We start from the raw sequence: 15,083 nt of genomic DNA, 5'->3' as shown, positions 1-15,083 counted from the left end.
AGCTTGCTCGCCTATAGGGTTCTTATCTAGCTCTAGGTTCGGTGGGGCGGGTTACCTCACATCTGATGTCCTGCAAAAAGATTAATCCAATTCCTGATCGCCATTCCAAATATTGATGGCGTTTATTGATCCAACATTATATATCCAAAACACATAATCCACGCTGCTCTGAGTGTCCCCAGTCAATGTGGTATAACGATACTGCATGCCCGAGAAGGAAAACCTGGACCGGACAATCCAATGATGTGCAATACCATCCGGGAGACGATAGGCGGCAGTATTTGCCCTTTTGCGAGATCAGACCCATTCCCAACGATAACATCAGGTTGGATGGATGAAAATTAATGGATATCGCTAATAAAAGAAATAACGATTAACCTGTTAACCTTGATTGATTGATTGATTGATTTAAAAGTGTATTAACAGATTGCAGAATGGGTACAGTACAGTACAGCTCAATACATACAATTGTTAAGGGGATGCAGACCAGAGAAAGACTTTCGTCTTGTTTACATCAGGGTCCCCCATTTTCAATTCATCATAACATATATGACACACGATATACAGATAGACAGTACTGCTACATCTATACATTTATGATATACCAGATTTGCAAATACAGTACTGTTTGTGATACGAAAAGTGTCCAGAAAAAAGAGTGTATATACATTTGACGTAGAAACTGTACATTGGAGGAGGTTGGGTAGGTGGGGTGGGGTTGTGTGGCCGGGGGGGGGAGGGGCTGTACATTGGAGGTGGGGTGGGGGGGGGGGGAGGTAGGGGGGGGGACACTGTACACTGTACATTTGAATACTGACAAAGCCATACTTGGTCATTTACTGTACAACTGGGTTAGGACATTTGTAGGGGCCAGTTTCGAATTGCAGTCTCCCGTAGGTGTTCTTTGAGAGTGTTTTTGAAAGTGGGTAGTGATTCACATTCCTTTACAGCTTTGGGTAGGGCGTAGGGCGTGCAATGAGTCTCCTGGCCATTTTCATTTTGAGGACAGCATACTTTTTTTGCAAACCAAAACAACATACTTTATATATTTATAGCACATGCATGAGCTTTCGACAGGCAACAAATAAGCCTTCAATTCGATATATATATTGTATTACAAAATATGCACACCCAAGCCACTAGGGGTCGCCAAAGTGCCGGTTGCAAAAAATCCGAAAAACGTCCCATATGAGCAGCTTAAAAGGTAACCCGACTATAGTCATGATTGGCGCCCAAGCGTCGGCGAGTTAACCCGACTATACTCGGGTCTGGCGTCCAATGTGTTAAATAGGATATTAAAATTGAAAAAAAAGAAAAATGAACCAAATGCGTAATATTACGTGGTCTGGCACCCAACGGTTGTCGGGCCATCATGTAATATTACGTGGGCGGCACTTATTGAGTTAAGAGAACAATAAATAAAGCCGTTCTTAACGTCCAAATCTGTTCTTACCGAGGTGTGTTGCATGATGAATCTCACTCACTCTTAAACTCAAATGCGTGTTCGCGCTCAATTCATTTGCATACAGACACGCCCGCCATCTCCTTATAAGGCGAATGAGGTGTGTAAAACAGCCGTGGTTTGGCATCTGATCCATTCAACAGGAAGCGATTTGCGACTGATCTCAAAATGACACACACGTCTCACGGAAAAGCGCTATATAAATATGATGTATTATTATTATTATTATGAATGGTAGGCTTTTTTAAATGTTTCTTATCTGGGTAAGAGTTTCTTATCTGGGTAAGAGTGCTCTCGACCACTCTTAGAATTTGGTCTTGCCTGAGAGAAAAGCAACAATAAGAAAACATTGCTGAATCCCAGGTAAGAACAAAATAAGAGGAAATGCTAGTTAAGAATGAAATATGTTCTTATATTGCTTCATGAATGAGGCCCAATCATCTCCCATGACCTCAAGTGGGAGCTGAACATCAAAGCACAGCAGAGGATGTACTTCCTGCGGCAGCTGAAGAAATGCAACGTGCCAAAGACGATGATGGTGCACTTTTACACAGCCATCATTGAGTCCATCCTCACCTCCTCCATCACAGTATGGTACACTGCAGCCACAGCCAAGGACCAAGGCAGGCTGCAGCGTGTCATCCACTCTGCTGAGAAGGTGATCGGCTGCAATCTGCCATCTCTCCAGGACCTGTACGCCTCTCCAGAACTCTGAAGCCTGCAGGTAAGATTGTGGCCGACCCCTACCACCCCGGTCACAACCTGTTGGAGTCACTCCCCTCCGACCCCTACCACCCCGGTCACAACCTGTTTGAGTCACTCCCCTCTGACCCCTACCACCCCGGTCACAACCTGTTGGAGACACTCCCCTTTGACCCCTACCACCCCGGTCACAACCTGTTTGAGTCACTCCCCTCTGACCCCTACCACCCCGGTCACAACCTGTTTGAGTCACTCCCCTCTGGCAGGAGGCTGTGGTCGATCAGGGCCAAAACCTCACGCCACAAGAACAGTTTCTTCCCCTCTGCAGTGAGCCTCATCAACAAGGCTCGGGACCCTCACTGACACCCCCCCACTGTGTTACATTAACACACCCTACTGGACTATATACTTGCCCACCGCATTGTTACTCATTCTAATTAGTGTATATAATTGACCACATCTGCCCAGTTGTACAGCCCTGGCCTATTCCTATTTAAATTTTTACTTATAATTGTACTATATTCTATTGTGCTATATTTAATTTAGTTTATATCCCATATCATTTTATTCAACCTCTTATTTACTGATTCTGATGTAACTCTAACCAGTTTATTAATTAGTCTATCCATCTATGTAACTAACCAGTTAATTAATCTCTCATCTATAACTCTAACCAGTTCATTAATCTGTCATCTATGTAACTCTAACCAGTTCATTAAGCTCTCATCTATGTAACTCTAACCAGTTCATTAATCTCTCATCTATGTAACTCTAACCAGTTCATTAAGCTCTCATCTATGTAACTCTAACCAGTTCATTAATCTCTCATCTATGTAACTCTAACCAGTTCATTAATCTATCATCTATGTAACTCTAACCAGTTCATTAATCTCTCATCTATGTAACTCTAACCAGTTCATTAATCTCTCATCTATGTAACTCTAACCAGTTCATTAAGCTCTCAACTATGTAACTCTAACCAGTTCATTAATCTATCATCTATGTAACTCTAACCAGTTCATTAATCTCTCATCTATGTAACTCTAACCAGTTCATTAAGCTCTCAACTATGTAACTCTAACCAGTTCATTAATCTCTCATCTATGTAACTCTAACCAGTTCATTAATCTCTCATCTATGTAACTCTAACCAGTTCATTAGTCTCCCAGATAGCAAAAAATGAGTGAATCAACGTTGAAATAGGGTTCAGCAGAAATATTGAATCTATGTTGAAGCCTGACATCTAAATTATATAGATCGTTGTCTATGACCCTAACGTTGAATCAACATTAGGTGTCAACCATAGCTGATACTATATCAATGTTGATTCAACCATCATCTAAATGGTAATCTACATGCACATTTTAGTTGATTTTATATTGAATCAATGTTAGACATCAATGTTTATTCAACCATAATCTAAATGGTAATCTACATGCACATTTTAGTTGATTTTATATTGAATCAATGTTAGACATCAATGTTTATTCAACCATAATCTAAATGGTACTCTACTTGTACATTTGTAACTTGTACATCTACTTGTAACTTGTAAAGTTAAGGAATCAATACTGATTAATGTACATTTTACATTAAAATATTGCTGCTGATATGTATACATCATAACATTACATGTTTTTTTCCTGCTGTTAAACACACTATTGTTAAATAAATAATAATAAAATTCTTATATGACCATATTTCCAAAAATGTGTGAACAAAAATGACAACATGGCTTTTAAAATGAAAATTTATTTTTTCTAGGGTATCAGAACTTCCAGTGACTAAAACTTTACAAAAAACAAATAACAGACCTTATAACAGGCTTTCATTAACAATATAGCCACTGCCAGAATAGTGACACATATTGTGTGTGGTGAGCACACGCATTCATGCACAACGAAGACAAGATTGCAATCATTTTAACTATAAATTTATGAGCTCAAAGTATGAGCTCACTACTGACTGAAATGTCCAACAAAAAGCATCAATTGTCAAATAATATTGATCACATTAACTAGACTAGATGTTTGAGGAAATTAGAAAGGGAACAACAACTTAACCCTTGTGTCTGATCAGATTCGTATTTGTTTGATAACTTTGCAGTGATGAGCCAACATAATATGTGGCATAATCTTTTAATTATCTTGTATTTTTTTTTTTACTCTTCATAAATTGTTTATTCCACTTCAGCCCGATCATAACCACCACATATTCTTTTTTTTGTCATATTTAACAACTCTTTTCAGAAAAGTGGGAGTATTTCATTACAAAAATAATATAAAAAATAGTTATGATCAGGGCTGAAGTTGAATAAAATATTTATGGAAAAGAAAGTGGGAAATTATTTCAACATAATCTTTTTATGGAGTTTTTCAATTTAGTCCCCTAATAAGAGTATAATACTTTAGTTTTCAGACACAAGGGTTAAATATAAACAATGGCATAGGATTTGAATTTAAACACAGTGGAGCTTAGATGATCTACAGTTGTCCACGACTTATCCTCCAAGGCATCTGCTATATAATAATCTTCAGATTTACTTAAGTGTTATTAGTAGGTTACAGCAGTAAGCATTAGTTTGCTCAGTCAATTATGGCCAATTCGTTTTATATTGTTTAATACAGTTAAATAAATAGATAAATGAAAAGCAATTTTTTTTGGATTACCCCCCCCCCCCCCCCCCCCCCCCACTGTACCGAAAATAATACCGAACCGTGTCTTCAAAACCGAGGTACGTACCGAACCGTGGATTTTGTGTACCGTTACACCCATAATGTTTCTATAACTCTCTCCCATATAACTCTCTCCCATACCCATAACACCAACCGCTGAAGTGCCCTTGAGCAAGGCACTAAACCCCCAACTGCTCCAGTGGAGTTGCTCAGTGGCCAACAGTGTCAGACTGTGGTTGTACTGGGGCCTAACAAAATTAATAGTTGGTTTCAGGTTGGTTGTCAGTTTGGCCATGGGTAGGTAGGGAATTTATTTTATTTTATTTTTTTATTTTATTCTTTCCCACGGCGACTATGGATAGGGAATTTCTTTATTTAATTAAAATGTTCACAACAACATGGATGCATGTACTCTGCCAGCATGTTTAATATCCATAATACTAAATGTTTGACTAAGATTTCTATGAAACTTTATAAAAAAAAAATATATATAATTTTTTCTAAAAACTCATAAAATATATTGGGTCGCACCTAAATCGGGAGGGTCGGTCGGCAACCTGAAACCAACTATTAATTTTGTTAGGCCTGGGCAGCTCCCAGGTGTGAATGGAACTCTGTGAATGTGAAGCAGGGCGTAGCTGAAAAAGAGCATCCGTGCTCAGCGAACCTACCCTGGGTAAATAAAGGTTAAAATTAAAAATTAAAAAAATAAACACTGCAAGAACAGGCTGAAGCATAAGTCATTCAAGTAGATGCCGTCCATGGAAGAACAGTGTCCAGGGTAATTCCTTGTACTGTATGAACCAAGGAAACAGTGTGCTGGGGTACCCCAAGTTTGACTCTGGTTCGCTTGACAATTAAGTTTGGGTCACTTCGGTTCCAAGAACAGGCTGAAGCAGCATAAGTCATTCAAGTAGATGCCAGGGTAATTCCTTGTACTGTATGAACCAGGGAAACAGTGTGTGGTGTGCTGTGCTGTGCTGGGGTACCCTAAGTTTGCCTCTGGTTCGCTTGACTTAAGTTTGGGTCACTTCGGTTCCTTGAGATGCCTCCCTCCCGGTCTGGCGCATAACGAAGCCACTTCTTGACAGTTTCGCTGTAGTCCTGGTCGGTCAGCTTGGGGTCAAACTGTCGAGCAGCAGCTGATAGACACAAAAATAAAAAAGTGAGGAAGAGAGGTGAGATGATGTACGATGATAAGAGCACCCCTCACTTCACACGAGTGCGATTTTTTTTAATCACTCAATTGTGATTAATCACTCAATTGCGACAAACACTGTGACACCTCTAAACACTGATAGATCTATCAGTGTTTAGATGATCTATCACAGTGTTTAGAGGGTCTATCAGTGTTTAGAGGGTCTGTCACAGTGTTTGTATCAGGGTGGGTGTCGTCTTAGTCTAGTGGTGAGAGCTGTGTTTGTTTCAGGGTGGGATGCTTAGTCAAGTGGTGAGAGCACTCAAACCACAACTACAATCATTGTTGGTTCGACTACCGGTCACTTTTTGACTTTTGCTGACTTATACAAGACGTATGAGGATATAACATAATGTACATTATGTACCTTTTTTCCTGTGGTCGATCATTTACATCTCTCTTGAGACTTGTGGTGCCAGCTAGCTAACATCTATGATGAAATGAAACCTCACCAAATCTTTGCTGATTTTGATCGAGTCCTTGAACACGGTCCAAACCACAGCCTCGTTGCAGGCGGGGGTGGTCAAGGAGCCCAGGTAGCGGTAGTACTTGGTACGATCCACTCCTTCTAGCAGATCGTCCAGCGAAAGGCCTGCTGGCAGGGACGCGTGCTGACCTGAAGACGAAGAGACACAGACACACTTTCTCAGAGACGAAGAGACACACGTCCTCAAAGAAGAAGAGACACAGACACACATCCTCAAAGAAGAGACACACATCCTCAGAAAAGAGACGCAGACACACATCCTCAGAGACACAGACACAGACCGGTTAACTGTCTGTCGTGTGATAGTGAAAGGGTTAACCGTCTGTAGTGTGATAGTGAAAGGGTTAACAAGTCTTAAAAAGTATTACGTTCATAATTCTCCATTTAAAGCCTTAAAAGGTCTTGGTTTAACTTGTTGAACCCTGCAGACAGTCAGCCTGATAGGAGATGATTTAACTTGTTGAACCTGCAGCCAGACAGGAGATGATTTAACTTGTTGAACCTACAGGCAGACTGATAGGAGATGATTTAACTTGTTGAACCTGCAGCCAGACTGATAGGAGATGATTTAACTTGTTGAACCTGCAGCCAGACAGCCTGATAGGAGATGATTTAACTCTCGTTGGACAAGGCAACACATATTGAAACATCCTCTTACCTTTCAGCATGACGTTGCTCAGGTGGGAGGTCAAGGCGTTCCAACTGGCAGGTGAGTTAGTCGCATTTCCAGACATTTCCTGTCAAAACGCAGTCATGGTTTAGCGCTCGAGTCTATTGTACCCTGTTCTCTCACACACACACACACACACACACTAAAGCTGTCCCCGAAGCCTGTTTTTGGGATTCGAACTTTGTCAGGGTTTTTCAAACGGACATTTGATCCTACGTTTTTAATTAAAAAAAAATCTTTAAAAAAAAAAGAAAATGATTTATTTTTTTATATATATAAATATCCTCAAACTAAATCCTCAATTTGAATAAAGTGAGTCTTTTTCTTTTATTAAATCAACTTTCTTTAATGAATATAATTCATCAGTTTTTAATACTATAATATTAGTGTAGCCTAATCTCTATCTGCAACTGTGAAGAAAAACCCCATTGGTTTAAACAGAATGAATAGACATAAACAATTAAAAATAGATTTATTTTTTTAATTAAAAATGAAAATTTTCTAATGTTGATTTAGAATTTGAATGCCAACGTAATGAACGAAGGTCCGAACGTTCGAACACCCAAACACACACACACACACACACACACACATCCTCACCTCGTTGAAGAAGCCGAAGGCAGCCAGCCCGGCGGGGTCGGCGACGCCCAGCGACGTGTTCCCGCCGTAGGACGACTTGAGGTTCACGATGTGCATCTGAGGGGAAGCCATGCGGGGGTTAATGAACATCTGGGGCTCAAAACGCTCGCCTGCGCCCACTTCTTTGGACTCCTTTTTCAACGCACCTGCATCTTTTTTCTATTGTTTCAATGGTTTTATATGAACCTACAGGCAGACTGATAGGAGATGATTTAACTTGTTGAACCTGCAGCCAGACTGATAGGAGATGATTTAACTTGTTGAACCTGCAGCCAGACAGCCTGATAGGAGATGATTTACCTGATAGGAGATGATTTAACTCTCGTTGGACAAGGCAACACATATCGAAACATCCTCTTACCTTTCAGCATGACGTTGCTCAGGTGGGAGGTCAAGGCGTTCCAACTGGCAGGTGAGTTAGTCGCATTTCCAGACATTTCCTGTCAAAACGCAGTCATGGTTTAGCGCTCGAGTCTATTGTACCCTGTTCTCTCTCACACACACACACACACACACACACACACACACACACACACACACACACACTAAAGCTGTCCCCGAAGCCTGTTTTTGGGATTCGAACTTCGTCAGGGTTTTTCAAACGGACATTTGATCCTATGTTTTTAATAAAAAAAAAATCTTTAAAAAAAAAATGTATTTCTTTTTTTATATATATAAATATCCTCAAACTAAATCCTCAATTTGAATAAAGTGAGTCTTTTTCTTTTATTAAATCAACTTTCTTTAATGAATATAATTCATCAGTTTTTAATACTATAATATTAGTGTAGCCTAATCTCTATCTGCAACTGTGAAGAAAAACCCCATTGGTTTAAACAGAATGAATAGACATAAACAATTAAAAATAATAGATTTATTTTTTTAATTAAAAATGAAAATTTTCTAATGTTGATTTAGAATTTGAATGCCAACGTAATGAACGAAGGTCCGAACGTTCGAACACCCAAACACACACACACACACACACACACATCCTCACCTCGTTGAAGAAGCCGAAGGCAGCCAGCCCGGCGGGGTCGGCGACGCCCAGCGACGTGTTCCCGCCGTAGGACGACTTGAGGTTCACAATGTGCATCTGAGGGGAAGCCATGCGGGGGTTAATGAACATCTGGGGCTCAAAACGCTCGCCTGCGCCCACTTCTTTGGACTCCTTTTTCAACGCACCTGCATCTTTTTTCTATTGTTTCAATGGTTTTATATGTACAGTAAAGTACAGTACAAATGTCATTCAATCAATCACAGTGCAGGTGATTGATTGAACATTTTATTAACAGATTGCAGAATGGGTACAATACAGTACGGCTCAATACACACAATTGTTAAGGGGATGCAGACCAGAGAAAGACTTTCGTCTTGTTTACATCAGGGTCCCCCATTTTGAATTCATAATGAATTGTAAGTAAGGGTGCAATTAGCACCGTGCAATACATTCTTTGTGGATCTAGCCCCCAGTCTGATCCCTAGTCGAACCCGTACCTCCATGGCGTAGCGCTTGCCATTCACCGTGTGCTCGGACCCCTTCACCTCAGAGCCGTTGCCCCAGTGCAGGTGGAACTGTAGGCTGTCGTAGGCCTCGGACAGACCCCCCCCGGACACCTGCACGCCACTCCTCAGAGTCACTTTGACTGGAAGACAAACAAACAGAGGGTGGGTTCAGCTACGTACCGCGACGCTACGGGTTCAAATCCTGGCTTATGACCTTTCGTCGAATTGTCATGGTGCACAATTCGTCTAACTAAACTGTCCCTCTATTCATAACTGCCCTCTATTCATAACTGCTAAACTGTCCTCTATTTATAACTGCTATTTGCTAAACTTCTCCGAAGTTGCCTACTGCAGCTTTAATAATCCAAAACACAGAATAATGCATTGAGTTTTAAAGCACATTCTTGCATACAAAAAAAGAAGTTATTCCAGAAAGCCAGGGCACAAAACGTTGAATAATAAACTGAACAAGCATAACATGCACACAGAGTCAGACATGATGGGGTTGTACAAGAGCATGTGGATGAAAAACATCTCCATACATTAGGCCTACATGTCCCCGTCCTTAACCACCCCTAGGTCAGGGGTCTGGACTGGGAGAGAGGTCCTCTAGTCTAGGTCAGGGGTCTGGACTGGGAGAGAGGGCCTCTAGGTCAGGGGTCTGGACTGGGAGAGAGGGCCTCTAGGTCAGGGGTCTGGACTGGGAGAGAGGTCCTCTAGGTCAGGGTTCTGGACTGGGAGAGAGGTCCTCTAGGTCAGGGGTCTGGACTGGGAGAGAGGTCCTCTAGTCTAGGTCAGGGGTCTGGACTGGGAGAGAGGGCCTCTAGGTCAGGGGTCTGGACTGGGAGAGAGGTCCTCTAGGTCAGGGGTCTGGACTGGGAGAGAGGTCCTCTAGGTCAGGGGTCTGGACTGGGAGAGAGGTCCTCTAGGTCAGGGGTCTGGACTGGGAGAGAGGTCCTCTAGTCTAGGTCAGGGGTCTGGACTGGGAGAGAGGTCCTCTAGGTCAGGGGTCTGGACTGGGAGAGAGGTCCTCTAGGACAGGGGTCTGGACTGGGAGAGAGGTCCTGGACAGGGGTCTGGACTGGGAGAGAGGTCCTCTAGGACAGGGGTCTCCAGGGGGTCTTCTTGTTGGGATGGAGGTGATGCACTGAACACAAACTACACCCAGACTGACTGGAGACTCGAGTGAAAGGAATCCTGTTTCTCCTCAAACTAGAAACTCTTTACAAACAGTCTGGTGGCGTTGTTCTAAATGACTACTAATCATCCTGTTTATTTTTGTTGCTCTTTATGTGACTGAATACTATCGTTTATCAATACATGTTCCCTATAGTTTATCAATACAGGTCCCTATCCTTTCTCAATACAGGGTCCCTATCCTTTCTCAATACAGGGTCCCTATCCTTTCCCAATACAGGGTCCCTATCCTTTCTCAATACAGGGTCCCTATCATTGCTCACCTGTCTTGCCGGTGTTCTCGCTCTCGTACAGGGCAGAGGTGTTGCCGTAGTTGACGAAGGAGAAGGCAGTGAGGGCAGAGTCCTCGGTGGCATTAGCCTACACGATGTCGATGGGAGACTGTCTGGAACCATTGCAATGGTCTGGGGCGATAGTGGGCCAGTGGCTGTCACCTGGATACAAAATATAGTATAGTTTAGTAATACATAGATATTATATGATGGACTGTTAAACATTTTTTAAAGTGTCTAAAGTGAATGTTAAAAGTGAGTGTTTAAAGTAGAATGCGCCAACATTATGGGAAATTATCTTATCGTCTTCTCCAGAGTCAGACAAGAAGATAGATACCAGTTTCCTCTCTGTGCATTCAGTAGAAAGATATCCTGCTGAAAGCTAGCCTAGCTTAGCGCAATGAATGGAAACAGAACAGGCAAGCTAGCCTAGCTTAGCACAATGAATGGAAGCAGGTACAGACCAGCTAGCCTAGCTTAGCACAATGAATGGAAACAGAACAGGCCAGCTAGCCTAGCTTAGCACAATGAATGGAAGCAGATACAGACCAGCTAGCCTAGCTTACTGTAGCACAATGAATGCAAGTGGATACAAACCAGCTAGCCTAGCACAATGAATGGAAACAGAACAGGCCAGCTAGCCTAGCTTACTGTAGCACAATGAATGCAAGTGGATACAAACCAGCTAGCCTAGCTTACTGTAGCACAATGAATGCAAGTGGATACCCACCAGGGGATCATCCCTATGTTCCGCCGGTCCTATGTTCCCCGGGTTCTATGTTCCTCGCTTTGATTGATTATAATATGACACTCATAGCAGAATTAGTTATCAATAACCTACCTGTATAAATGTTAAAAGTTGTTGCAAATATTTGTTTTCCCTCATAAATATACCACTATATACATTAATTTCTTATATTAGTTTTAAAATGACCATTTAACAGTTTAACAGTGCTCTGAAAATGCTCTGAGAACATGCGGTCATCATTCACTGTTTTAAGCACAAACACATTAGGGAGGGAGGGAGAGAGACAGGCCCGGCCTGTATGCCTGCACCCTGCCATGTTGGTTTACCATGACTTTTTAGCAAGCAAGGTAGCAGCAATGCTAAGCTAACTGATTGTGCCAGTGTATCCTGTTAAAGAATACATCATAAGGCACATTTTGAAACGTTACTGACGTTAGCCTACATAAAATGTATAACAGTATATGCAACAGGTGGATCACTATACCAAAATCAAGAAACATTCATCATAGCTAACTGCTAACGCTACTAGCTAAATTAGCTTCAGCTAGCAGGCATGAATAACGGTTAATATAATATTCTCTACCATGTAAAAACGAACACGGCACTACTCCGCTGGCGTTTGCAATCGAAAGCATACATACAACATACTCCCATAATCTAATCATCATACATTTCACATCTCTTCCCCTTGTTACACAAACATACAATATCAATATACAAATACAAACATTTGAACACAATGCCAAATATTTCCTCACCAGTTATCCATCCCCAGAGCGAATGAAAAGAAAAAACAGCGATCCGCGTTGTAACGCGCATGCGCAGAAGCGCAAACGCACAGCAACCGATGTACACCGCGACAACGTACAACTATTATCACAAAACACTCAGTTTCGTCCTAATACAATGCCACGACATCCACTGCGTCCTCTAATACTTCCTAACCATCATTTTCAAAACTATAATCATAACACATGTCGCCCGCAAACTCACAAAACAGTCGCACGCAAGCTAACAGCCTAGCCAGCCTCATGCTCCCCTTCCTACGTCCCACAATATGACGTCATCAACCCGCGACTGCTTCTCCATAACAACATCGTCTTACACTTATTACCGCATTAAATATAACCATTAATACGGCCACAATCACACCATCGAACCACTCGACTCGCTTCTTAACAACAATATCTTCCACAGTGTTTCGTCAAATCTCTCACCTCGCCGCCTTAACGTCCCTAGATTTACCGCGGCTCTTCCACAGAGCTAAGCTAGTTAGCCCCAACTCCCAATATGACTCCAGTGCTTGCACATTGTATCTACCGCTTGTTACATTACTTCTTTCAATAGTTTCGCCGCACTCATTTTCACTGCGCTTAAGAGCGTTAGCCTACATAAAATGTATAACAGTATATACAACAGGTGGATATCACTAAACACCAAAATCAAGAAACATTCATCATAGCTAACTGCTAACGCTACTAGCTAAATTAGCTTCAGCTAGCAGGCATGAATAACGGTTAATATAATATTCTCTACCATGTAAAAACGAACACGGCACTACTCCGCTGGCGTTTGCAATCGAAAGCATACATACAACATACAACATACAACATAATCGACATTATTGCCATGCAGTACTCACCGATGCAGAGAGACATGAGGTAGCAGCCAGGAAGCTGCCGCACAGGTGCATTCTGGGAGGCGGGGCAGCACAAGTGCAGTGCAGTCTGGGTGATGAGACAATGACGACAGCATGTTGAGCAGCATCCGTTGATTCAACATTTATTAGATATTGGCATTTCAATCATTAAAATGCAACCACAAAACAATATTGATTCAATGATATGTTTTCAACATTAGTCAATTGCTTTAGCGGTTAATGGGTGATTCAACATCAATCATCGACCTTAACCAAAAATCAAGCATTGTGACCATAAATCAACATTGAATTAACACCTTTTGCTATCTGGGCTCTCATCTATGTAACTCTAACCAGTTAATTAATCTCTCATCTATGTAACTCTAACCAGTTCATTAATCTCTCATCTATGTAACTCTAACCAGTTCATTAGTCTCACATATGTAACAAACTTCAGTGATCCTCTCCTTGTCTTGCTGCACCGTCCTGCTCCTGAGAGGCAACAGACAATCTATTTGAAAAGAAGCTGACATACGATGGCATCTCCCTGTTATAATTCATATAGCTACCGCTCTGCGTCCTACTGGAATATATCCCTATATCAGTATAAGCACTGAATAAATCTCCACATGCACCTTTACACACCTATTCGCCTGGCCACACCCCCATCCGCTCCTCTACATAAGCAGGGGTGTGGCCATACTAACAGCCCCTTCCTTACTTTCACCACGGCGAGTGTCTGTATACACCACTTGAGTTTAGTGTAAAGTGATTGAAGAGGAGCTGCATAGACATTATTTCTTTATTTTTCTCTCTCTCACAGTTTAGGAGAAAAGGCTAAGCTATAATGTCTTCATCGGAGGGTTCGAGCGCTCACAACGTCACCCTTCACCAGTGGTTTTCCATTGCCGCCTCCGCCGTGCGTCGTGGGGCTGCGCTGATTCCACGTCGTGGCAGTCAGACGCACCCGAGCGGCGTCCGGTGGGGAGTCTGCCTCTCTGGGGGGCTGTTGAGCCAAGGCTGTCTCCCGTGAGATGGCCTAGTTCCAGCTCTGGTTCCCCCGCCAGTGGACGGTCGGCCGATAGGAGACGGGATGCCCAGCTATCAACCACGTCGGATGGTGGCGCCACACAGAGTGCGCATGGGGAATTGTGTGCCTTGTTCCCGGAGCTCATGGCGGCCGCCGCAGCCGCTAATGGTGTGGCATTGCCGCAGCCTCTGCCTGCACCTGTCCCTGATGACTTGATAGGTCATCTCTGGCAACGTCGTCCTGTGAGGGAGACGGGCATTGTCTGCCCATTCTTCCCCTCAATAGAGGCCTACGTGTGTCAGGGACAGGTAATCTCCCGCATCACTGGCCTTACCCCCGCCTACGTGCCAGTCACGCGGTTGGTGGGTTTGGTCCAGGGACTGAAGGAAGGGGTGCCTCGGCTTGATAGCCCGATGGCGTCTATCCTTTGTCCCGAAGTGGTGTGGGAGCCGTTGCGGAAGCCGGTTCCCCATGGGAAATCGGCTAGCCAGTTGGCCAACTGGGGTAACCAGTCATTCATCGCCGCGACACAGAGCCTGGCTGTGACGTCCAATATCGCGCAGCTGGCGCGCTTCATGTCGGGGACGATGGCGGGCGGGACGGTGTTGGACGATCACCATCAGTACCTACACGCCCAGGCGGCTGGAGCCATCCTGCACCTGGTACAGCTGCAGGGAATCGCCGCCGGGAAGGCACTCTGACCCAGCGCCACCTTTGGCTGGAGCAAGCGAGGGTGCGGGAGCAGAAGAGGCTTCCCCTGCTCACGACCCCCCTTTCCGAGGCTGGGCTTTTCGGGTCTGCCATGCAGCAGATGACGGCTGCATGCAGAGACATGGAGGAGGAGCGCGCTGTGCTTCA

At 43.2% G+C, this 15,083-nt stretch overlaps 1 protein-coding gene across 1 annotated transcript; it reads right to left on the bottom strand.

Moving 5' to 3' along the window:
* Positions 1-5,888: 5,888 nt before the first annotated feature.
* On the bottom strand, positions 5,889-14,370 carry LOC311248110 (carbonic anhydrase 12-like; the record flags this gene model as incomplete). Its single annotated transcript, XM_084339059.1, has 7 exons — positions 5,889-5,981; positions 6,490-6,653; positions 7,183-7,261; positions 8,834-8,929; positions 9,331-9,479; positions 10,800-10,896; positions 14,353-14,370. The coding sequence occupies 7 exons, from the start codon at positions 14,368-14,370 to the stop codon at positions 5,952-5,954; spliced, it is 633 nt and encodes a 210-aa protein (XP_084195185.1). The 3' UTR covers positions 5,889-5,951.
* Positions 14,371-15,083: the final 713 nt, after the last annotated feature.

This window comes from Notolepis coatsorum (assembly GCF_963971535.1).
Source record: "Notolepis coatsorum genome assembly, contig: SCAFFOLD_137, whole genome shotgun sequence".
NCBI lineage: Eukaryota > Metazoa > Chordata > Actinopteri > Aulopiformes > Paralepididae > Notolepis > Notolepis coatsorum.
The sequence above is the reverse complement of the archived record's forward strand: the minus strand, read 5'-3'. Positions and strand labels throughout refer to the sequence as shown.